Source organism: Pelobates fuscus, chromosome 5 (assembly GCF_036172605.1).
Source record: "Pelobates fuscus isolate aPelFus1 chromosome 5, aPelFus1.pri, whole genome shotgun sequence".
In the NCBI taxonomy this organism is placed as follows: domain Eukaryota; kingdom Metazoa; phylum Chordata; class Amphibia; order Anura; family Pelobatidae; genus Pelobates; species Pelobates fuscus.
Window position 1 is genome coordinate 12,128,008 of NC_086321.1, and position 27,323 is coordinate 12,155,330.

At 39.9% G+C, this 27,323-nt stretch overlaps 1 protein-coding gene across 2 annotated transcripts in view; it reads right to left on the reverse strand.

Annotated features, from left to right (window-relative positions):
* LOC134612368 (eotaxin-like) overlaps positions 1 to 25,402 on the reverse strand; it is a 29,679-nt gene extending 4,277 nt beyond the window's left edge. For both annotated transcript variants that reach the window (XM_063456707.1, XM_063456706.1), the window contains exons 1-2: positions 25,285 to 25,402; positions 2,620 to 2,740 (exon numbers count right to left, since the gene is read on the reverse strand). In XM_063456707.1, the coding sequence (XP_063312777.1) occupies positions 2,620 to 2,740; positions 25,285 to 25,351 (188 nt within the window). In that variant the 5' untranslated portion in view covers positions 25,352 to 25,402. The remainder of the gene's footprint in view (positions 1 to 2,619; positions 2,741 to 25,284) is intronic.
* Positions 25,403 to 27,323: the final 1,921 nt, after the last annotated feature.

Sequence of the window (27,323 nt, forward strand, 5' to 3'; positions counted from 1 at the left end):
TGTTGTACGTGGCTGGGTGGAGGAAGAGACCTTCAATGACATCAGTGCGGACATGGAACGGGACATGGTTAGCTTGGTATCCAACCTTGTGCAAACGGGGAGTTTGCGGTTGTGCAAATGGACGGTTTGCGGTTGTTTGCGGTGCGTTAAACGGGGAGTTCGGTCTGTCACTGTGAAGCGGGCGTAACCCTTACACTACCTGATCGATACAACATCATACCAGATGTTTTAAAGCACGTTATTCCAAACAATTTAGGAATGTTAGGTGATTTAGGCCCTTTATGGATTAAAACCAGACTCTGCATCAACTATGTAATTTTCCATGGGAGTTTTGCCATGGATCCCCCTCCGGCATGCCACAGTCCAGGTGTTAGTCCCCTTGAAACAACGTTTCCATCACTATTGTGGCCAGAAAGAGTCCCTGTGGGTTTTAAAATTCTCCTGCCTATTGAAGTCTGTGGCGGTTCGGTGGGTTCGCCCGTTTGCGAACATTTGCGGAAGTTCGCGTTCGCCGTTCGCAAACAGAAAATGTTATGTTCGCGACATCACTACTTTCAGGATTTTTCTGCTCCTGCTGTGTAGATCTGTGCCTAACCCGAAGATCACAGTTTCAAATTCTGGGAGGTCTGCTTGGCTCGTCAGCCTTCCAATATCAAATTGACTGTAACAGTTACACAGTAATCCTTACCTTTGCTGGTAATTGCATCAGCATAAGGTATAAATGGGAGTTAAAATTACCTTAAATGGACACTCCAGACCCCTAAAGCATTTTAGATCGCTGAAGTCCTTTATGTGTGAAGAGTGTTCCCTCTTTTTCATTTTGCAAAAAGTGCAGATTTCAATAAAAATCTTTCCCTCCTTCCTTCCCTCCCTCTCCCTCCATTCCCATTCACTTACCCGATCGCCGCCGTTCCCCCGCTGGCGATCGGTCTTTCTCCACTGGGTGGATTGTCTAACAGTCCAGACAGTTCACCCTCGGCTAAATAGGACCCCATGGGCCATGTGATCGCTCTGAAAGAGCGGTCACATGGCCCCAATAGGCATCTATGGTGTTGACTGCAGGGGGACTGCCTGAACTGACAGGCAGTCCCCCTGCTGGTAAAAAAAAGTCTAAAAATATAAAAGAAAAGTTAATAAATAAAAAAAAAATATATATATATATTAATTATATATTATATCTATATATAATATGCATGTATATATCTTATATATAACGACATACTAAGTGTATTTTTATTAATATATACATATATTAATATAAAAATACACAGAGTACAATAACTTACGTAAATATATAATAACTATAAATATTGCATATATATTATTATAAAAAATGAATAATAATTAATTAAAATAAATAAAATAAAAAAACTTTTTTTAAATTATATATATATATATGTAGTTTTATTCTAACTGTATTTTGATATTAATATATATATATATATATATATTTATTTATATAAAAATACACTCAGAATGAAATTATATATAAATACATAAAAATAATACAAAAGATACATATGTCCATATACATAATTACACAAATAATTTCATAAATATACACGTAGACTTCAATTTTGCAATTGAATTGCAATTTTGTTAACCTGCCTGACAACCCAGTTGGAAAGTCCAGATAATTTAATTTGCTAGCACTATATTTAACCCTGTAACTTTCCAAGACACCCTAAAATCTGTACATGGGGGGTACTGTTTTACTCGGTAGACTTCACCGAACACAAATATTAGTGTTTCAAAACAGTAAAATGTATTACAACGATGATATCGCCAGTAAAAGTGAAGTTTTTTGCATTTTTCACACACAAATGGCACTTACACTGATGATGTAATTGTTGTGATACGTTTTACTGTTTTGAAACACTAATATTTGAGTTCAGCGAAGTCTCCCGAGTATAACAGTACCCCCCATGTACAGGTTTTATAGTGTTTTTGAGAGTTACAGGGTCAAATATAAGGTTTGACTTTCCTTTTTTTCAAATTGAAATTTGCCAGATTGGTTATGTTGCCTTTGAGACCGTATTAGTAGCCCAGGAATGAGAATTACCCCCCATTGATGGCATACCATTTGCAAAATAAGACAACACAAGGTATTGTAAATGGGGTATGTCCAGTCTTTTATCTCGATTGCCGGCAGGGGATCGCCAGCAATCAGGTAAGTGGCGATTTACTGAATGACGTACCAGCTACGTTTGCGGTCGTTACCAACTGTTTTTTGGAGGACATACCTGAAACGCCATTGATCAGGAAGGGGTTAAATTTGAAATTTAATTTTAATTCAAATTGAATTCTCATTTTATTGAGGCTCCTTCTAGAGTTCTGGTTTGGTATATTCAATAAACCCCTCCTCATCTACCTGTGACCCTAATCGTACATTACAGTGAATTTCAAAATTAGTCGAATTGGAAAATAATTACCAAGTCAGCTATGCTTCCAGATTGGAAGTCTCACCCTGAGAGTGTACCTGAGAGTGTACCTGAGAGTGTACCTGAGAATGGATATATTTATTTATATTTATGAAATATCCAGTACATTTTAAAGGAGAACGTTTTCAGGCGCATTTGTATTTTCATGCAACACTGATTCGATTTACTGTATGCTTACACCACAGCAGCGGTGCTGCAGCCTCTGTCCACACTCTGAATCTCGTATCCCGCTATCACCGAGAATGGGATGCGCTTGTCACTGGTTAGAAGGCAGCAGTCTGCGGCAGTGTTACCGGTACCTATAAAACATAAAAATATAACTTTATCTATTCATTCATCATCTCCAGAACTCATTATGGCAATTCATTATATTTTAATTAGAAATACTGGAAAAGCTGTAAGCTTTGATGGAATGCAAGTACAAATGTGTGAGAACATTGTTATTATACATCCCCTCAATATCTAGTTGGAGAACATTGTTATTATACACCCCCTCAATATCTAGTGGGAGAACATTGTTATTATACACCCCCTCAATATCTAGTGGGAGAACATTGTTATTATACACCCCCTCAATATCTAGTGGGAGAACATTGTTATTATACACCCCCTCAATATCTAGTGGGAGAACATTGTTATTATACACCCCCTCAATATCTAGTGGGAGAACATTGTAATTATACACCCCCTCAATATCTAGTGGGAGAACATTGTTATTATACACCCCCTCAATATCTAGTGGGAGAACATTGTTATTCTACACCCCCTCAATATCTAGTGGGAGAACATTGTTATTATACACCCCCTCAATATCTAGTGGGAGAACATTGTTATTATACACCCCCTCAATATCTAGTGGGAGAACATTGTTATTATACACCCCCTCAATATCTAGTGGGAGAACATTGTTATTATACACCCCCTCAATATCTAGTGGGAAAACATTGTTATTATACATCCCCTCAATATCTAGTGGGAGAACATTGTTATTATACACCCCCTCAATATCTAGTGGGAGAACATTGTTATTATACACCCCTCAATATCTAGTGGGAGAACATTGTTATTATACACCCCCTCAAGATCTAGTGGGAGAACATTGTTATTATACACCCCCTCAATATCTAGTGGGAGAACATTGTTATTATACACCCCCTCAATATCTAGTTAGAGAACATTGTTATTATACACCCGCTCATTATCTAGTGGGAGAACATTGTTATTATACACCCCCTCAATATCTAGTGGGAGAACATTGTTATTATACACCCCCTCAATATCTAGTGGGAGAACATTGTTATTATACACCCCCTCATTATCTAGTGGGAGAACATTGTTATTATACACCCCCTCAATATCTAGTGGGAGAACATTGTTATTATACACCCCCTCAATATCTAGTGGGAGAACATTGTTATTATACACCCCCTCAATATCTAGTGGGAGAACATTGTAATTATACACCCCCTCAATATCTAGTGGGAGAACATTGTTATTATACACCCCCTCAATATCTAGTGGGAGAACATTGTTATTATACACCCCCTCAATATCTAGTGGGAGAACATTGTTATTATACACCCCCTCAATATCTAGTGGGAGAACATTGTTATTATACATCCCCTCAATATCTAGTGGGAGAACATTGTTATTATACACCCCCTCAATATCTAGTGGGAGAACATTGTTATTATACACCCCATCAATATCTAGTGGGAGAACATTGTTATTATACACCCCCTCAATATCTAGTGGGAGAACATTGTTATTATACACCCCCTCAATATCTAGTGGGAGAACATTGTTATTATACACCCCCTCAATATCTAGTGGGAGAACATTGTTATTATACACCCCCTCAATATCTAGTGGGAGAACATTGTTATTATACACCCCCTCAATATCTAGTGGGAGAACATTGTTATTATACACCCCCTCAATATCTAGTGGGAGAACATTGTTATTATACACCCCCTCAATATCTAGTGGGAGAACATTGTTATTATACACCCCCTCAATATCTAGTGGGAGAACATTATTATTATACACCCCCTCAATATCTAGTGGGAGAACATTGTTATTATACACCCCCTCAATATCTAGTGGGAGAACATTGTTATTATACACCCCCTCAATATCTAGTGGGAGAACATTGTTATTATACACCCCCTCAATATCTAGTGGGAGAACATTGTTATTATACACCCCTCAATATCTAGTGGGAGAACATTGTTATTATACACCCCCTCAATATCTAGTGGGAGAACATTGTTATTATACACCCCCTCAATATCTAGTGGGAGAACATTGTTATTATACACCCCCTCATTATCTAGTGGGAGAACATTGTTATTATACACCCCCTCAATATCTAGTGGGAGAACATTGTTATTATACACCCCCTCAATTTCTAGTGGGAGAACATTGTTATTATACACCCCCTCATTATCTAGTGGGAGAACATTGTTATTATACACCCCCTCAATATCTAGTGGGAGAACATTGTTAATATACACCCCCTCATTATCTAGTGGGAGAACATTGTTATTATACACCCCCTCAATATCTAGTGGGAGAACATTGTTATTATACACCCCCTCAATATCTAGTGGGAGAACATTGTTATTATACACCCCCTCAATATCTAGTGGGAGAACATTGTTATTATACACCCCCTCAATATCTAGTGGGAGAACATTGTTATTATACACCCCCTCATTATCTAGTGGGGGGGACATTGTTATTATACATCCCCTCATTATCTAGTGGGAGAACATTGTTATTATACACCCCCTCATTATCTAAAGGGAGAACATTATTATTATACACCCCCTCAATATCTAGTGGGGGGACATTGTTATTATACACCCCCTCAATATCTAGTGGGGGGACATTGTTATTATACATCCCCTCAATATCTAGTGGGAGAACATTGTTATTATACATCCCCTCAATATCTAGTGGGAGAACATTGTTATTATACACCCACTCATTATCTAAAGGGAGAACATTATTATTATACACCCCCTCAATATCTAGTGGGGGGACATTGTTATTATACATCCCCTCAATATCTAGTGGGAGAACATTGTTATTATACATCCCCTCAATATCTAGTGGGAGAACATTGTTATTATACACCCCCTCATTATCTAAAGGGAGAACATTATTATTATACACCCCCTCATTATCTAGTGAGCGAACATTGTTATTATACACCCCCTCATTATCTAAAGGGAGAACATTATTATTATACACCCCCTCATTATCTAGTGAGCGAACATTGTTATTATACACCCCCTCATTATCTAGTGGGAGAACATTGTTATTATACACCCCCTCAATATCTAGTGGGAGAACATTGTTATTATACACCCCCTCAATATCTAGTGGGAGAACATTGTTATTATACACCCCCTCAATATCTAGTGGGAGAACATTGTTATTATACACCCCCTCAATATCTAGTGGGCAAACATTGTTATTATACACCCCCTCAATATCTAGTGGGAGAACATTGTTATTATACACCCCCTCAATATCTAGTGGGAGAACATTGTTATTATACACCCCCTCATTATCTAAAGGGAGAACATTATTATTATACACCCCCTCAATATCTAGTGGGGGGACATTGTTATTATACACCCCCTCAATATCTAGTGGGGGGACATTGTTATTATACACCCCCTCAATATCTAGTGGGAGAACATTGTTATTATACACCCCCTCAATATCTAGTGGGGGAACATTGTTATTATACATCCCCTCAATATCTAGTGGAGAACATTGTTATTATACACCCCCTCAATATCTAGTGGGGGGACATTGTTATTATACACCCCCTCAATATCTAGTGGGCAAACATTGTTATTATACACCCCCTTCAATATCTAGTGGGCAAACATTGTTATTATACACCCCCTCAATATCTAGTGGGAGAACATTGTTATTATACACCCCCTCAATATCTAGTCGGGGAACATTGTTATTATACACCCCCTCATTATCTAGTGGGAGAACATTGTTATTATACACCCACTCAATATCTAGTGGGAGAACATTGTTATTATACACCCCCTCATTATCTAAAGGGAGAACATTGTTATTATACACCCCCTCAATATCTAGTGGGGGGACATTGTTATTATACACCCCCTCAATATCTAGTGGGGGGACATTGTTATTATACACCCCCTCAATATCTAGTGGGAGAACATTGTTATTATACACCCCCTCAATATCTAGTGGGGGAACATTGTTATTATACATCCCCTCAATATCTAGTGGAGAACATTGTTATTATACACCCCCTCAATATCTAGTCGGGGAACATTGTTATTATACACCCCCTCATTATCTAGTGGGAGAACATTGTTATTATACACCCACTCAATATCTAGTGGGAGAACATTGTTATTATACACCCCCTCATTATCTAAAGGGAGAACATTGTTATTATACACCCCTCAATATCTAGTGGGGGACATTGTTATTATACACCCCCTCAATATCTAGTGGGTTGACATTGTTATTATACACCCCCTCAATATCTAGTGGGAGAACATTGTTATTATACACCCCCTCAATATCTAGTGGGGGAACATTGTTATTATACATCCCCTCAATATCTAGTGGAGAACATTGTTATTATACACCCCCTCAATATCTAGTGGGAGAACATTGTTATTATACACCCCCTCAATATCTAGTGGGGGGACATTGTTATTATACACCCCCTCAATATCTAGTGGGCAAACATTGTTATTATACACCCCCTTCAATATCTAGTGGGCAAACATTGTTATTATACACCCCCTCAATATCTAGTGGGAGATCATTGTTATTATACACCCCCTCAATATCTAGTGGGAGAACATTGTTATTATACACCCCCTCAATATCTAGTGGGGGGACATTGTTATTATACACCCCCTCAATATCTAGTGGGAGAACATTGTTATTGTACACCCCCGCAATATCTAGTGGGGTAAATGTATCTTATATACTAGCGCTCCACTGAGTGGGTTTTTTGGTGGTGTGTTCCACCGGGTTCATTTTTTTGCCATGTTTATTTGTGTAATTTTTGGGTATTTACACGTGTGTTGAGCTGCTGTATACCTATATTTGATGTGTATTTACTATTAGGCGCCTTATATATTGCACAGAGCAGCTTTTCTTATTTTGCATAATTCGATTTAGTCCCCTCATTCACATTCTAAGTTAGTAAGAAAGGTTTTATTGTCTTTTTTTAAAGGGCCAATATTCCAGCTTTTCACTCCACCTCCGGTGACATCACCAAGGAGGCGTCACGATGATTATCTAATCCAAAGCTCCTTACAGAGGAGAATCGGGGTGCGCGTCCAATCAAATGCATTTGGTCACATTGCGTTTCACTCGGTCGTTGTAGAGGAGGCGCCTCTAGTGGCAAACTAGTGGCTGTTATAAATTCTATAAAATGCCAAAGTTTTACAGATTCTGTCATTGAGATGAAGAGGTCTGGGTGCATTTAGTTTTAATGTCTATATACATAGAGCTCTGCAAGGTGGCTGGTGAGCTGACATTCTAATGTTATAAATTACTTCAATACGTGGAAATACAGTCTATAACTAAGAATGGACAGTGAATCAAACTGCACAGTGTATTGATATATTCACAGGTAATAGCTGTTTATATTTGCTGAATTAATGTTAATATCTTATCATTAAAAATACACTATAGCCACCAGAGCAACTACAGCTTATGAATGGGTTAACTAATCTTGGCATCTAATTTAAGATGTAAATATAAACTTTCCTTACAAAGCTCGACTTGTTTTCCTCTTGTTATTTTTGCCCAGGAATTCTGCTCATAGTAATAGTACAAATGAATGTATACAGGCATGAATCATCGCAATGTGAGTAGAATGGGTACGCATAGTTTAAAAAACATATGGAGCGTGCAACTGTGACTTACTGGGAGCGTACAGCTCAGCTATTCCATGGCACGGACATTAACATTGCTCACATTGCAAACTGATGTGTTTTAAGAAACAGTTTATGATAATCTCTGTACTGCCTCTAATCTCTCCAATATTCCTTTTCCTCTATCTGACCACCATCTGCTGACTTTTGACATTGGCATACCTAAGACCCAATTGACACCACCGTCTGAACATAACTCGCACAGAAACCTCCAATGTCTTGACCTAGAGCATTTCTCCACTAATCTCCAAACTCTCCTTTTACCTATCTCAAACCTCACCTGTCCTAGCTCTGCAACCTCCTTTTACAACTCCACCCTCTCCTCCTACATTTAAATGCCACAGGCACCCCCAACAGCAACCCTGGCACACCAAACTCACTCAATACCTCCAAATATGTTCCAGAACTGCTGAACGCTGTTGGAGAAAGTCTCACTGTGCGTCTGACTTTCTCCACTATAAATTTATGCTGAGCTTATACAGCTTGGCTCTTTCCTCTGCAAAAGTAAATTACTTCAATACCCTCATAACCACACTCTCCCGCGAACCCAAACAACTATTTCACACATTTAACTCTCTTCTTCGCCCTGTTGTTCCTCCTTCACCTACTAACTTGACCGCCTCAGACTTTGCAACTCACTTCACTGACAAGATCTCTACAAGATCTCTCATCTTTCTTCTTCCCCTTACAATACTTCCCCTAACTTCACTCCCTCTGCTGTTCTATGTTCGTTCGCACCCGCTACATTGGAAGAGGTTCCTTCTCTGCTCGAGTCCTCCCGCCCCACCACCTGCTCCCTAGATCCAATTCCCTCGCATCTCATCCGTACTCTGTCTTCTCTTTCTCCACCACTCACTAAAATGCTCAATCTCTCTCTCTCCTCTGGTATATTTCCATTGCCCTTCAAACATGCAACTGTAACCCCAATTCTAAAAAGCCCAACCTTGACCCTAACTCCCCATCCAACTACCTTCCTATCCAGGGCCGGACTGGCCCACCGGGATACCGGTCCGGTGGCACACACTTTGCGGGGGCCGGCCGGCGGCCGCATTGCCCACTGCAGCCTCGCTGGTCCGGCGGCACACCTAATGCTGAGGGCTGAAGGGGGAGGGAGGAGCATGTCTCTCTACCATGCTCCCTCGCGGTTCCCACAATCCCCAGCAGCATCCGTGCTGGGGATTGTGGGAACCGCGAGGGAGCATGGTAGAGAGACATGCTCCTCCCTCCCCCTTCAGCCCTCAGCATTAACAGTGCTGCCGGACCGGCGAGGCTGCAGCGGGTAATGCGGCTGGCCCCCTGACTCCTCTCAGGTGGGTGGGGGGGATGGAAGTGGGGGGGTGAAGAGAGAGAGAGAGAGAGACAGACAGGGGGTGGGGGTGAAGAGAGAGACAGACGGGGGGGTGAAGAGAGAGACAGAAGGGGGGGGTGAAGAGAGAGACAGACAGGGGGGGTGAAGAGAGAGACAGACAGGGAGGGTGAAGAGAGAGACAGAGGGGGGGTGAAGAGAGAGACAGAGGAGGGGGGGTGAAGAGAGAGACAGAGGAGGGGGGATGAAGAGAGAGACAGAGGAGGGGGGGTGAAGAGAGAGAGACAGAGGAGGGGGGGTGAAGAGAGAGACAGGAGGGGGGGTGAAGAGAGAGACAGAGGGGGGTTGAAGAGAGAGAGAGGGGGGGTGAAGAGAGAGAGGGAGACAGGGGGGGTGAATAGAGAGAGAGAGAGAGAGAGACAGGGGGGGGTGAATAGAGAGAGAGACAGAGGGGGGTGAATAGAGAGAGAGAGACAGAGTGGGGTGAATATAGAGAGAGAGAGAGACAGAGGGGGGGTGAATAGAGAGAGACGGGGGTGAATAGAGAGAGACAGAGGGGGAGGGAGAGTGCCACAGGGAAAGGAGGGATAAAGAGACAGAGGGGGGAGAGTGAGACACAAGGGGAGAAAGAGGGGCGAATAGAGAGAGACAGAGGGGGAGGGAGAGTGCCACAGGGAAAGGGGGGAGAAAGAGACAGAGGGGGGAGAGTGAGACACAAGGGGAGAAAGAGGGGTGAATAGAGAGAGACAGAGGGGGAGGGAGAGTGCCACAGGGAAAGGAGGGAGAAAGAGACAGAGGGGGGAGAGTGAGACACAAGGGGAGAAAGAGGGGTGAATAGAGAGAGACAGAGGGGGAGGGAGAGTGCCACAGGGAAACTCTAGCCCTGGAGCTACGGGCTAGAGTTCACTCTCACCACTGCGACCACCAGGGATTCCTGGTGGTCCAAGTGGTGAGAGTGAACTTTAGCCCCATACAAACACTGCCCACACACACCATACACATTCACACACTGCCCCCCCATACACACACAGACCCCCATACACACACAGCCACCCATACACACATTGCCCCACGCACCCTACACACGGAACCTTTCACACACATTGCACCCCTCACACATTGCACCACTGCTCCTATACCCTACTACAGCCCCATATCCCAGCAGACCCCAGGTAAGTTGTCAAACTGTACTTAAACGGTTTGACTACTTACTCTGGGAGCGGGTCCCGGCACTCCTGGCACCATACCCACTACACAGAGCAGTAGTGGTTATTGTGCATGGATTATTTCTTTAAATAATCTATAGGTGCCCCTCCTGAGATCAGGCTCTGGATCCGCCACTGATTTATATTATATATATATATATATATATATATATATATATATATATATATATATATAATTATGCCTATTATATTTACACATATATTAATGTACATTTATATATGCATAATACACTAAGAAATGTCATTGATATGTAATAAGCAGATATTGGCCCAGTCTTGTTGCTAGGTGCATAATCCAGCACAATAACATATTTAAAGTGAAGAGTGCACCCACAGGACCTCAAAATAAACAAGATAACGTAATTTTTTACAGTTGTGCCCTACATACATTCACCATTTCAGTCCCATTACCAAGCTTTCCTTAATATGTCATGGTAGTTGGACTGAAACATTGGTTATATGCAAAGGCACGTCTGCTTAAAATAAATCTGCATTCTTTTTTTTTAAGCCTATATGTGCTTTTTTCACGTTGGAGTAATCATTTTTTATTTTAAGTTCTCTTTTCTAACTCTGTATCTGCACACTATGCTGGCGTGACGCATTATGGGGCTGGTAAATAATTTTTTTCCAGGGCTGCTTTTAATTCCCAGTCCGGCCCTGTTCCTATCTCGCTACTGCCTTTTGCATCCAAGATCCTTGAAAGAATTGTGTATGTGAGATTGACAGACTTCCTCGAGTCCAACTCTCTGCTAGACCCGCTTCAGTCTGGTTTCCACGCTAAGCACTCTGTGGAAACAGCACTGACCAAAGTATCCAATGATCTACTCGCTGCAAAATCTCTTGGTCACTACTCTATCCTCATTCTCCTTGACCTGTCTTTTGACACTGTTTATCATCAACAGCTTCTTCTCATCCTCCTCAATATTGGTGCTCCTCATACCTCAACCAGAGCACTTTCAGTGTTTCTTTCTCTGGCTCTACTTATTCTACCCAACTAAAAAGTTAGCTGGAGGTCCCTTTTTGACCGACCGCAAGCACATTTTCATGTCCAAAACAGTTCCATAGATTTGGGCTGTGCGCTCGGTCTATTTCAGGCTGAAAAAAATGACTAAGTCCCATCGCCGAAGGGGACTTAGTCTCTGCAGCTGCAAAATCAATGTGGGAGAAGGGAAGACTCAGCAGTGTTCGCGGAACTGTGTAGACGATTTCAGTTCCATGAATTTGGCTGCACACACCGCTGACCGCATTGATTGAAAAATGATGGCGCCGCCACGTGTTGGTTTGCACGAACGGCGGCCCCCCAGCGTTCGGCAATTTACTTACAGCAGGCTCCCAGCCTGGGTGGTAAATTGCCTGCACACTTACAGTTCTGGGTGGTCCGCCTGTGCAGTGAATGGCTCGGTAAGCCCCAATTACCGAACCATAAAGGAAAAAGCCATTTAAAAGTTATTTCCAAAGTCTGGGGACACTGGGGTCTTAAAGGTGCAGTGTCCCAAACAAATCTGGGGACACAGTCTTAAAGGGGCCTTGTCCCAAATAGGTCTGGGGACACAGTTTTAAAGGGGGATTGTCCCAAATTTTTGCCATGCCCCAAAATGGTTCTTAAAGGGCCAGCAGCACCATACAAATCCAATATGCCCAAATAGTGTACTTAAATGACCACAGCAGCCCCCTCCAAGAAAACATGTCAAACTCTGTTAAAGGGGCGAGTTTGCTACACGCATCAGCCCCTACTTAACGCCAGATGCGACTAAGGTGGTGGTCCATTCCACTGTCCTTTCTCGCCTTGACTTTTGTATTCCGCTTCTCAGTGGTTTTACGTGCTCCCAACTTGCGCCCTTACAGTCCATTATGAATGCGGGGGTGAGGCTCATCTTCCTGTCCGCCCGCACCTCCCTTGGCGCTGGGGATCTCTCCGCCCTGATCCGCCTCTCAGCTCCGAATGCACATGCGTGGCAAGAGCCGCGTGCGCATTCAAACCGCCCATAGGAAAGCATTACTCAATGCTTTCCTATGGACGTTCAGCATCTTCTCACTGTGATTTTCACAGTGAGAATTGCGGAAGCTCCTCTAGCGGCTGTCAATGAGACAGCCACTAGAGGCTGGATTAACCCTCAGTGAAACATAGCAGTTTCTCTGAAACTGCTATGTTTTCAGCTGCAGGGTTAAAACTAGATGGATCTGGCACTTCATTGAGCTGATGTGATCTGGGTGTCTGTAGTGGTCCTTTAAGTGAATGTGTATCTGCATGCACTGACATACATACCGCGTCGCAGGGGTCACAACCCTGTGACCCCTGTGACCAGGTGCCCACCGCCATGTGTTGCGGCCCCAGCCCGTGCAGAGTAAGCACTCGTGGGTGGGGTGCACAGATCAGTTTTCGCACCGGGGCCCCATGGGTTGTGTGTACGCCACTGTGTGTGTGTATTCAGCAGTCTGTGTGTTTATGTGTGTGTTCAGCAGCGTGCATGTGCGTTCAGCAGATTGTGTTTTCAGCAGTCTGCATGTATTCAGCAGTCTGTGTATGTAATCAGCTGTATGTGTGTGTGTTTAGCATTCTGTGTGTATGTATCAGCAGTCTGTGTATGCAGCGATCTGTCTGTGTATTCAGAGGTGTGTCTGTGTATTCAGAGGTGTGTCTGTGTATTCAGTAGTCTGTCTGTGTATTCAGCGGTCTGTCTGTGTATTCGGCAGACTGTGAGTATGTGCATTCAGCAGTCTGTTTGTATATTCAGCAGACTGTGAGTGTGTGCATTCAGCAGTCTGTCTGTATATTCAGCAGACTGTGAGCAGTCTGTCTGTGTTTCAGCAGTCTGTGTGTGTGTGTGTGTACTTAGCAGTTTGTGCGTGTGTACTCAGCAGGCTCTGTGTGTATTCAGCAGTTTGTGTGTATGTGTATTCAATGTATGCATTGAAGTTGTTGTAGGTACCAATAAATCTAAGCTTAATTTTATCGATAATTTACATTTTTATTCCTGTGAGTGGTTGTGTAGGCAGGGCCCCAGTGCACTGCTTTGCCCGGGGGGCCTTTAATGCTGCTAAGATGTTCCTGGTTGTCTCTCCTGTCTGGGATCCAGAAGTGGACAATTTGCAAATTTGATATTTTGTGTAAAATGAACTTCTCTTGCAATATAAAAATATTGTAAACAAGATTCTGAGTATGGGTTCATACAACGAGAATTGTGAATATATACAGTTCCCATAGTGGATCGGTTATTTAAAATGTATTAAAAAAAAATAAAAAAACAATAAAAAAAATCTCCCAATTTTACTATATCAGACGTTTTCTTAGAATGCAATATTTGGAAGAAACTTTATCAAATCAAAACCAGATGCTATTCTGGGGTAAAGTGAAAATTAAGTACCAGTCACCATGGAAACCAAAAGAATAGCAGATAATGATCAAAGCGTTCGGTTTTAAAAATGGGTCTAAAGTACTAAGTGGGGCAGTAACCATGGGAACCAGTGGGACAGTAACCATGGGAACCAGTGGGACTATAAGGCACATTCCATTGGGGACTCCTTGTCTTTTACATTTTTGTGCCACTTTTTAGAACAGAACTCTTATATATATATATATATATATATATATATATATATATATATATATATATATATATATATATATATATCCCTGATGTCATTTAATTAATTTGAAAAGTTTACCACACAATATTAAATCATCTGGAAAGGTTATGCAGCAATAATACATTGAGTATATTGGCCTCGATTTAATACGATTTCCAAATAAATCAAATATTTTCAAATTGTTTATCTACAGAAACCAGTAACGTCTATAAGTATTTTTATAGATAATCTTGTCTGGCTCAGCGGACCACGGTATGACAGGAAGTGCCCAATGAGAGACAGGTTAAGTGAGCAGATTAAGGCGGGGGGGGGGGGGGGGGCACACATGCAGATACAGGAGGGGAGGAGTGGTAAAGGAATGGGACACAAGGAGGAGCTGGGGGGGAGTGTTGAGACACATGGAGGGGTGAGACACATGGATGGACTGTAGGTGAATGAAACACATGAAGGGTCTAGGGGGGAATGAAACCCCTAAGTTTAATCAATGAGAAAATGAGGAAAAGGAAATAGCGCAGTGAATTAAAACCCAACCTGTATTTGCCATTAATAAATATTCACAATATGGAGGCTGGACAGACATGTTTGATAGGAGCCCCTCACTAAATGTCCACACGTAATTATAGCATTTTATTTAACCCTGTGTTTAAATGAGCACGATGCACACAATACATGTGAGAAGGTGAGGGGTTGTTTGTCACACTGAGGTGCGATTCTCATTATGTTTTGTATTTTTATGGTTTAATATAATTTATAAATAATTTAGCAATATTATTATAATATTGGAACACAGAGACGTGCACTATGTGTGTAGTAATACTTAGAACATAGCATACATTCTCCCATTTAAGGTTTTGATTTCCAGTTTAATTCATAAAGATACATTATTTGTAAAATAACATACAGTTAGGGAATACATATGGATTGGCTGAAATCATCAAACCTGATGATCTCAGCCAAGCAGGCAGAGCGTGGGTAGGGCCAGTGCAACAAGACCTGTGCAGAGCTGGGGTGAAGGGGGCGGGCCGGGGGACTAAATGGGGGTTTTACACTTATAGTGTCAGGAAGACACATTTGTAGGTTAATGTACATATGGGGCAAAATAAGATCATTCAATCTATATATCTATCTATTCTGTATTCTATCTGTCTGTCTGTCTGTCTGTCTCTCTCTGTCTATAACACCAATGGCTGATCACAATGAAATGGATAAATTGGCGATATCTATTCAGTCCTTATAGTCAAAACCTCATTCAGTAACAGCAGAAATGTAAAAGGAGGAACTTCCTTATAGACAAAACCAATTGATTGCTAATTAATACCTATATCACACGGGGTGGAATCTCCTCCACTAAGTGGGCCGCTGACCCCAATGGGCAGGTTGTTGTCCTAAATGTTTATTTAATCACTGTTATTTCTTGTGCCGATGAGGGAACATGAACACAAAACAATTTCATCCAGACAAATGGAAAAAGAAGAGAAGAAAAAGGGAAAACTAAATCCAGAGGAGCGAAAAATAATAAATACATTACATACAGCTATTTACAGTAATCGTAACGACTGCTGATTGGACAAGAGTTGCAAGAAAACTTTTATTTTTCAAAGAAATCACTGGATCTAATTAAACTAATCCAGGACTACAGATCCAATGTCATCACGACAAATGTAAAGGTACAGATCCTGTAATATCCCTGGGATTAAATGCCTACTGGCCTATACGAAGCATTGGAACTATTTCCCCTGGTTCTTAAATATTGACCAAGGGGAATTCCTTTTTTCAGTTTAAGAGGATGGTCGCTCTCTCAGTTTAATAAACGGTTTGTCAATGCTAGTTTAGGGAAGTTGATATAGCACTGTCATCTTCAATGGTAATTTTAAGGTGCAAAAGACTAGCTCATAAGGCTTAATGACAGATGTCAGTGTTAAGCCAGTGGAATATGAATTAAGGGTCTTGGCAAATTCCCTAAAAAAGGGGCCAGTCCAAAAGAGTAGGATGTTGTCAATATAAAACATTAGGATGTGGAAGGTAAACGATTGCGTTATCTAAATGAAAACCTGTGTTTCTTCCCACCATGATAGGTATAAATAGGCGTACATAGCATGTACCTATCGCGGTGCCCCTAGTCTTCAAATAAAAGGCACCATTAAACAGGACACAGCAATACAAGAAAGTGTGCAGCGCTCGTGATAAATACAGACAATAATATGTTAGTGGTATATCCCAAGATAAATATATGAGATGAGGATAAATACCTTATTGTAATAGGTGGCAATACTGCAATGTAAAATAAATCAAATACAGCAGTCTTTATGGTCCCACTCACATGGGTTGGAGCCTGTTAATGGATAAACTGGCTCAGGTATAATAGCCAGTTTATCCTGTTAATGGATAAACTGGCTCAGGTATTATACCTGAGCCAGTTTATCCATTAACAGGCTCCAACCCATGTGAGTGGGACCATAAAGACTGCTGTATTTGATTTATTTTACATTGCAGTATTGACACCTATTACAATAAGGTATTTATCCTCATCTCATATATTTATCTTGGGATATACCACTAACATATTATTGTCTGTATTTATCACGAGCGCTGCACACTTTCTTGTATTGCTGTGTTATGTTTACTGTGGGACTTTGGTGATTAAATCCCACTAGTGTGTTTCAGCAGCTGTTTCTTAGCGCCACAAACTACACCTTTTTGTTTGTTAAACCATTAAACAGGAACAAATTGTGAGTTAATATAAATTGTAGGATTTGTAACTCAAACAATCTTTGTTTCAATATTGTCTTCCTTGTTTTAGAAGCTATTCTTCTATATTATTCTATATACTTTGGATATATTAGTGAAGGGAAGCACAGTCAGATTTTCAAGTTTTACCAGTGTTCGTTTAGTATTGTAATCGAACGATTGACATTTCTCCACCAAAGGTCTCAGTAGATTATCCCCAAAGACGCTCAATCTCTCTTAAAGGCAGCCAGTTCCAGAAATAATCATCTGTCCTCGGCTCAGGGTGGCAATAAAAGGTTGGAATGTGTGGTTTAGAACGGAATATATATCCAAATTCGTCATTTGAAATGATTTGACGTTGTTGGGAATAGTTAAAGAATCCATACAACTCCAAAAGAAATTTTGGGTCACCGTCCAATAATACCCCAGACGCATAATACCCCACCATGTCAGATGTTTTATGATTACCTCTTAGATTAGGAGCATCACTGACATAGGTTCAACTTTTTTCTAGAGGAAGAATTAAGGAACCGTACTAATGTCTCAATTTGTTTGAGTATGCCTCCATTAACTCTTTTATTTGAGTGAGGACTTTAGGAGGATTCTGACTCAGTCTCACCCTGTGAGTTTCTCAGCTACGATTTGGACCATTCTGTCGCAACAGATTTTGAATAACGATAAAAGTGTCTACTAATTTTTTGTCTTGATCTAAAAAACATTTTCTTCTCTAAAGTCTTTATAGTCACGTTGACATTTTCTGTGTTTTTTCTCTTTTGAGGTTTTTTTTTTTTTAATTCTCATCATTTCCATGGAATTTCTGTTACGTAGGAAGGAACTGCTCATGTACTTAAAAGTTTTAATATTGGTAATTCCATGTTCCAGCTGCTTATTAGTGGAGTCAAGATGGTCGTTTTCTATTAGGAAACCCATCGAAAACCCATCAGACATACAGTCTACAAGGATGTTATTCCACCGATCCCATGGGAAAAAGAGGGATAATTGGATTCCACCCTCTCGGCACTAATTATAAGTCTGTGTATCACTGGAAGTTTTCTATCCGTACCCTCGTCTTTCTATTGATTTAGTTATATTCATGCTTCCCTTTTATTCAAATAGCGATGTTTCTCCCTTTGAGTATATGTAATAAAGACATGTTCTCATAGATCAAGGGTGCTTAGGCAGATCCCCAGATGTTTAAAAACGAAATCTTCCATGATGCTTTGTCATTCTAAAACAATTCCAAAGCTATGCAAAGCATCAAGAGAGTTGTAGTGCAACATCAGCATGGTAGACTCAGCACTTCATCCTTCCGAGGTAGATAAAATGAGTACCATTAAATTGGGTAATAGTAACAACCCCTGGATGTTGGCTACGGTAACATCCCCAGGATGTACTTGAAGTAATCTGAATGGACCTTTCTTGGTTAAATACTATTATTATTATTATTGTTATTATCTGGGGATCTACCTTTTGGGCAATCCTGCTCTAGACTGTAGTATATCTACTCATGTATAATATGCTTCCTATCTGTATGTTCTCAAACAAACAATTTCCTTTATTAATTAAACTGGGAATCGGAAGCTTACACGGGGGAATGTATGATAAGTTGTAACTAATAGTAAACGCAAAGTGCCCTATTATAATTTTATAGTTTATTGACTGCTTTTGAAACCATTTCTCCTATTTAGGGATTTGATCAGGGGTTGTAGTTCAGCAATATCTGGGGGGCCGGAGTTTGAGGACCCCTGGATTTGATTATTATTGATTATTTCAGAGTGTGACATTTAGCAGATCGGCCACTCAAACGCAGTGTGCAGGTAAGATTTTACGCAGAGGCTAGACATGGTGAGATTGCAGCTAATTGTAGCTTCCTGAGTTGAGGGAACACATTTATTTGCTGCTTAGATATGAATGAAGAAAAGTATTTATAATTATATAAACTAGCCAGAGGAGTTATATTATGATTGTTTAACTTTAATATATTGTAAATAAAAGTTATGTTTTATTTCAGTCCACAATATCCTTCTTCTTTAATGTTGAATTTGCTTAAGTAGAACAAGAGGTACCAATCGAACAAATGTAAACTACGGCAGGTGACGGGACTCAGCCCAAATATAGTTACCGTGAATTAGAGAAGGATCAGTAATTCATTCCTAGAGTTATTCACTTGCTCATAGTCAAGATTTGCTAAATAATCTCGAATCATTTGGAGGACTCGGACTGCCAAATCCAGACATTGTTCCCAAGATTTGCTCATTTCCAGTTTTTGCAATTACCGTGAATGTATCCTTGATTATAACCTGTCTGGATGCAATAGAAAGTCGGAAGTCTGTAACCAAATGAATGAAACAAGTAACCGAATACTCAGTAATAGCCAACAGTAATAGCCAAAACTGGCTTAGGTCAACCAAATTTACCCAATTTGGTTGATCAGAATTTGCCGGTCTATATAACATAGAAACATATGCCTATCCCACGCATGCTTAAACTCCTTTACTGTGTTAACCTCTACCACTTCAGCTGGAAGGCTATTCCATGCATCCACTACCCTCTCAGTAAAGTAATTTTTAAACCTTTGTCCCTCTAATTTAAGACTATGTCCTCTTATTGTGGCAGTTTTTCTTCTTTTAAATATAGTCTCCTCCTTTACTGTGTTGATTCCTTTTATGTATTTAAATGTTTCTATCATATCCCCCCTGTGTCGTCTTTCCTCCAAGCTATACATGTTAAGATCCTTTAACCTTTCCTGGTAAGTATATATACACATTCATTATAAAGGGTTATAGATATATCATAAATATCTGCCCAATTACTACATAAAAGGCCATTTGAGAAGGGAATAGCTTTGTAGAGGAGACCAATACAATGTTATATCATGAGTTCATTCATGGTTTTAATTACATTTGTAATGTTCTACTTTTTTTAAAAAAAATTAACCCTTTATGCACAGGTTGCTTGCATCACCATCAGGAAGATTTAACTGATTTCTGTAGATTTGTCTGCAAAAAAACCAAATGAGTGAATCCCGCGGAAATTCAACTTTTGTAGCTATGTGAATCCTATGTTTTATACGGGATTCACACATGACGATTACTAATCTGGAAGCAGACACAGGATGGTACTAAACGAGATAAGATTACTTGATTCAAATAACAAAATATCACCTGGATATTCATTTAAACTACGAGACTTGCAAATCTGGTTGTAATCCAGAAAATTATCAGACTTTATTACATAATTAGATATCTATTTATCTGTATGTCTGTCTACTTTATATCTGTCTATCTATCTATCTATCTATCTAATTATCTATCTATCTATCTATCTATCTATCTATCTATCTAATTATCTATCTACCTGTCTGTCTATCTATCTAATCATCTATCTATCTATCTAATTATATATCTATCTATCTAATTATATATATATATATATAATTATCTATCCAATTATCTATCTGTCTATCTATCTGATTATTTATCTATCTAATTATCTATCTAATTATCGATCTATCTGTCTATCTATCTGTCTATCTATCTAATTATATATCTAATTATCTATTTATCTGTCTGTCTAATTATCTGTCTATTTATTTGTTATATTGTGGATTGTCATTAATTCTGAATAATTGTATCAGTTTGTGCTCTGTTTGTACTCTGTCCATTTTGACAAAGTATTTCTAATCTCATTCAATTCCCAATAATTAACACTTTGCTAAATAACGCGTTAGTTACTTTTTCAGTGAATGAGAAAATGTCTTTTTTTTACCAGTTTCCAATAAATATCAATAAAATCAGGAATTAAATTCATGAGTGAAAACATGAAGTAACGTTTATATAGACAGATACTCAGTGGGATAGACTATACCTGCCGCACATTCTGTGTGTACTACAAATACCCATAAGAAATCCTTCCTAATGCATTCGCCAGCTTCTTACAGCCGATCACACTGAAATCTTTGTGGGTTTTTTGTCTTTTTTTTGTTTTGTTAATAACTTTCTTTGAAATATCGTTAAAACACAAACACTAAGATCCTGATGTTGAGTTTCTGCAGAGAAGTGATTTGCAGGCAGTAAATTTCACTATCAGCAAATCTTATCAAGATTACTGTCAGCACATCACACAAACATTCTGGGGATTATAGTGAATTGTAGCGAACGTGGAATTGCAAAATGTAGGATTAAATAGCCAAACTGGGACTGGAGCTAAAACAGCAAAACAATAGTTGGTGATTTTTGTCTGAACTAGTCATTTTTGCCTAAATTTTCCAATTGTATTTTTTACTCATTAAAACGTACTATTTTGTAAATAAGCCTGTCACTAAAATATTGGCATATACCACGTACGTAATAGCTGTGATACACTGGGTACGTAATAGCTGTGATACACTGGGTACGTAATAGCTGTGATACACTGGGTACGTAATAGCTGTGATACACTGGGTACGTAATAGCTGTGATACAATGGGTACGTAATAGCTGTGATACACTGGGTACGTAATAGCTGTGATACAATGGGTACGTAATAGCTGTGATATAATGGGTACGTAATAGCTGTGATACAATGGGTACGTAATAGCTGTGATACACTGGGTACGTAATAGCTGTGATACACTGGGTACGTAATAGCTGTGATACAATGGGTACGTAATAGCTGTGATATAATGGGTACGTAATAGCTGTGATACACTGGGTACGTAATAGCTGTGATACACTGGGTACGTAATAGCTGTGATACACTGGGTACGTAATAGCTGTGATACAATGGGTACGTAATAGCTGTGATACACTGGGTACGTAATAGCTGTGATACAATGGGTACGTAATAGCTGTGATACAATGGGTACGTAATAGCTGTGATACACTGGGTACGTAATAGCTGTGATACAATGGGTACGTAATAGCTGTGATACAATGGGTACGTAATAGCTGTGATACAATGGGTACGTAATAGCTGTGATACACTGGGTACGTAATAGCTGTGATACACTGGGTACGTAATAGCTGTGATACACTGGGTACGTAATAGCTGTGATACACTGGGTACGTAATAGCTGTGATACACTGGGTACGTAATAGCTGTGATACACTGGGTACGTAATAGCTGTAATACAATGGGTACGTAATAGCTGTGATACAATGGGTACGTAATAGCTGTGATACACTGGGTACGTAATAGCTGTGATACACTGGGTACGTAATAGCTGTGATACAATGGGTACGTAATAGCTGTGATACAATGGGTACGTAATAGCTGTGATACAATGGGTACGTAATAGCTGTGATACAATGGGTACGTAATAGCTGTGATACACTGGGTACGTAATAGCTGTGATACAATGGGTACGTAATAGCTGTGATACACTGGGTACGTAATAGCTGTGATACAATGGGTACGTAATAGCTGTGATACACTGGGTACGTAATAGCTGTGATACAATGGGTACGTAATAGCTGTGATACAATGGGTACGTAATAGCTGTGATACACTGGGTACGTAATAGCTGTGATACAATGGGTACGTAATAGCTGTGATACAATGGGTACGTAATAGCTGTGATACACTGGGTACGTAATAGCTGTGATACAATGGGTACATAATAGCTGTGATATAATGGGTACGTAATAGCTGTGATACAATGGGTACGTAATAGCTGTGATACACTGGGTACGTAATAGCTGTGATACAATGGGTACGTAATAGCTGTGATATAATGGGTACGTAATAGCTGTGATACACTGGGTACGTAATAGCTGTGATACAATGGGCAGACTGCAAAATTCCTTCAAATATTAAATTACACACTAGAACATTTCACACTTTCCCCACTTGCGTGATCAAATAATAAATAATAAATAATAATTCATCACATTATTGTATTTATTTAACTGAAATGTTAATTATCTCCTGCACCGCCACATTTCACATATAAATACAACAAAACTACATTCCAAATTTGACTAGTTATATATAGATTGAAATAAATAATTGTTTTTTAAATCTCCCAATTTCACAGTCTAACTATTTAATATTTACGTATTTGTGCGAGCTAGTTAATATGTTTTAATTTATATGAATGGGTGCCGATAATTAAACAATACTTTACATGCAAGGAAGAAATGATTCACAATTATAACACATAATAAATAGTCATTATAAAGGTAAACAAATAGTACAACATACCTATGATATAGAAATCTAAACAAACTATGACAAGCAAATATTAAGTTACAAATTGTGTATTTTTTACAATAGGTAACAGTAAGTTTCCTCTCAATTTGTGGACTCACTTTTGTGCTGTTAGTAATAATTGTAATCACAGATATAGTGGACTACATCTCCTGTGATGCTTTGCCAGCATTATGACTGCAAGAGCATGATGGGCAATGTAGTCCACAACATCTGGAGTGCCGAAGGATGTCTATCATTGTAAGATCAATATTGGAATTTTAGGTAGAGTGTTAACTGTCAATTTGTCCTGATTTCTAATAGTATGAAAACTTTTGAAAACATCAATTCTTACAACTGGAAGCAAATACATGACTTTAAGATTGATATAAAAACGAAGAAGATGTGTTTTAATAAATTAATAAACAGTGTTCTGTAGAGCATGTTTTCTAAACAGTGAGTTCAGGTGATATTGGGTGATGCGAAAAGAGCAACATTGGAATAAAACCATTGATTGCTGAATGCATTGTTTCCCAAATTTTGTACATTTTGCACATTAGTTTATAGACATCACAATTCGTTGATGTGAATCCCTGCCAAGATTGTTCAGTTATTTACAGTTGTTGTGTTTTAATGCCAATATTGATGTAATAAAAACACAGCTAATTCAGGATAATTCGGCTATTTTGTGAAAATTTTAAAGCCAATTCTAATTCATCACAATTCGCATTTTAGTAAATAAGTTCTGAACGTGAAAACCTTAGAGTTTTGTTTTTATTTTGCATTATCTGACGTCTGTTTGCAAATCTGTTCACACTGGAAAAAGATAAACAAACCATTCATTGAAAGAAAAAATGTGAGCTTAATGCTTAATGCTAAATAAAACAAAGCAGTTCATACAAATGGCATGGGCGGCACGCTCTGCCAGGGGCTCTGCGTTAGATATTTCATTGACTAGATATTTATCAGGAAATGGGAGATAAAGACAAGAAGATGATGAATTTGTGCAAAGCACAGAAACTATAAAGCACACAAACTTCTTGGAATGCTGCAGACCATAAACGGAGAATGCTATAGACTGTACGAGGACTTTGGCTCACTATTCACTGCTCTCTCTTTACCTAAATGGAGGTGAATTAGATGCAAACACAGTCCCCTCTAGGAGGCTGTCTAAGGGGTTAATTGTGCATTCAAGACATCCTTTGTAAAATACAGGACAGTTTGTCAACAATTTAACAATTCAAAAAACACAATTCCGTTTTAAGTTAATCAATTTACTTGAAAAACAAAAAACAAAACAAAACAAACTCCAAATAGAAAATGTAACCATTTATCTTAAGATAAAAATTGCTGTAAAACGCTACATAAAATTGTAAGAGCCGGAAGATGAGAAAAACAGGATCATTCAAAAATAAGAAATTTTTTTACTTATAAAGCGGAAGTAAATCCGACCTTATAAAATGTTATACTATTTTACAGTACACAACCGTTATTTAACGTACAGTACACAACCGTTATTTAACGTACAGTACATAACCGTTATTTAACGTACAGTACATAACCGTTATTTAACGTACAGTACATAACCGTTATTTAACGTACAGTACATAACCGTTAATTAACGTACAGTACATAACCGTTATTTAACGTACAGTGCACAACCGTTATTTAACCGTTTGCATGCACGCTAACTCACCTTAGAGGGAGCACAATCACTGAGATTTGCAGGGACTCACACGTTACTTCCAAGAGTGCAGAATGTTATAAGATGCGGTTTCAGTACCGGAGGACGTCTTTCACATGGTTTTCTAATGAGTAATCACCTAGTCATGCAACGTGCTGAGTATGTAATGACAAGGACTTACCTTGCATGTAGACAGTTTGAGGGAGGAACGCAGCCAGGATAAAAGGAATGAAGAACCACAGACTCATATTGGGGGTCTGAGCTTGTTCACCGCAGGGAGAGAGAGATTTGTCTTCGCGTTCTCAGCTAAACGTCCAAACTTCCTCTTTCTCGCTCTTGTATTTATAGAGGCTGATCAACTGATTTACTTTGAGTGAGATTTCTTGGCTCGGAGCCCATTGATTCATTACTGACCATGTGCTCTCACTGCACACCTTGCTCAATAGCCTTCCAGCTGCATAACCTCTGCCGTATCGAGCAATGTTTACATTTATGGAGTTTTCCAAAGTAAGAATTAGTAAAACTTGTATTAACCCCTTCCCTGCCAAGTGGTTTCATAATGCATAGATAGCTCATTATTAAATGGAAATGGAAAAGTTATATTTTTTGTTAAACAGGAAGAGTTTAAAAACCAATTATTTACCAACTAATTAACCCCTTAAGGACACATGACATGTGTGACATGTCATGATTCCCTTTTATTCCAGTCCTTAAGGGGTTACGTTACAGATAAGCAAACAGGACAGTAATTAAGTAATGGTTCTGAATACGTAAAATTGACTTTTTCCCCACGTATTTCAATAATCTTCTGGCATTGCACCCATTTATTCCCTGTATATACTGTTCCATATGTATTCATATTGTTCCTTTATTGTCTTTCAAGTGCGAGTTAGCAGTAAGTGTGCGAGCAGCAGACAGGAGAAGGTCACCGGCAGACAGAACTCTAAGTCGTAATTTGGACGCATGTGCAGTCGCTATGGCTGCAGCACATGCACAAATCAACGGACACCCTTTATTGCTGATACAAACTTTGGACTCACGTGCAGCCGCTAGGAAGGGTACTCCCCATTGCCGATACGCACATGCTCGAACTAAAGCATACCACCCACTGGTTTGATTGTTTAACAAGGGCGAAGGCTGTGGTGTGTGAATGCAGGATGACTTTATAATGGAGAAAGTCTGACAAAGTGCATCTCTGCAGGTAGTGGATCGACCTAGTGTGCCACGGTTAGAGGTGTATGTTTGGAGCGGGGCTACAGCATCTAGGTCAAAAGTGAGGGACAGGAGAAGGTAGGAATTGATGAGTGTTGAGAAAGGACATCAATTAACAGTTGCTGAAGGTTAAGAGAATTCAGTTTCCTCCTAAGTTGAGGAGGGTAAGGCTGCAAAGGCTGGGTGAGGGGGCTCTCAAGAAAAAAAGATAAGAGGTGGCGATCTGACAGAGAAATGGAGTGTTACAGGGATTAGAAAAATATTAGATCCAGCTACATGCTGGGAGATTTACCCCATTTGGATAGCCCAATGGAGGAATCAATGGAAATAGGCTTTGGGGCTGCTGAACATTGTTGAAGTCCCCAAGAATTAGGGATGGAATATTACTTGAAAGGAAGTATGGAAGCCATGCAGCAAAGTGGCCAAGATAGAGAAGATTGGACTCAGTGGGGCGGTAAATAACTGCAATCTTTGTAGAGATGGGTTTGAACAGGTGAATTGAGGGAACTTCATTTGAGGAGAAAGAGAGGGAGGGGGGTAGAGGTGTGAAGGAGCAGTGGGGGTAGAGGTGTGAAGGAGCAGTGGGGAGGGATAGAGGTGTGAAGGAGCAGTGGGGGGGTAGAGGTGTTAAGGAGCAGTGGGGAGGGATAGAGGTGTGAAGGAGCAGTGGGGGGGTAGAGGTGTGAAGGAGCAGTGGGGGTAGAGGTGTGAAGGAGTAGTGGGGGGTAGAGGTGTGAGGGAGCAGTGGGGGGTAGAGGTGTGAAGGAGTAGTGGGGGGGGTAGAGGTGTGAAGGAGCAGTGGGTGGTAGAGGTGTAAAGGAGCAGTGGGGGTAGAGCTGTGAAGGAGCAGTTGGGGGGTAGAGGTGTGAAGGAGCAGTATGGGGGAGGAGGTGTGGAGGTGTGAAGGAGCAGTGGGGTGAAAGCAGAAATCCTATTTTGCCACCCTTACTGTCAGATTGTCTAGGGGTGTGAGTTAATTGAAGACCACCAAAGGATATCATGACAGAG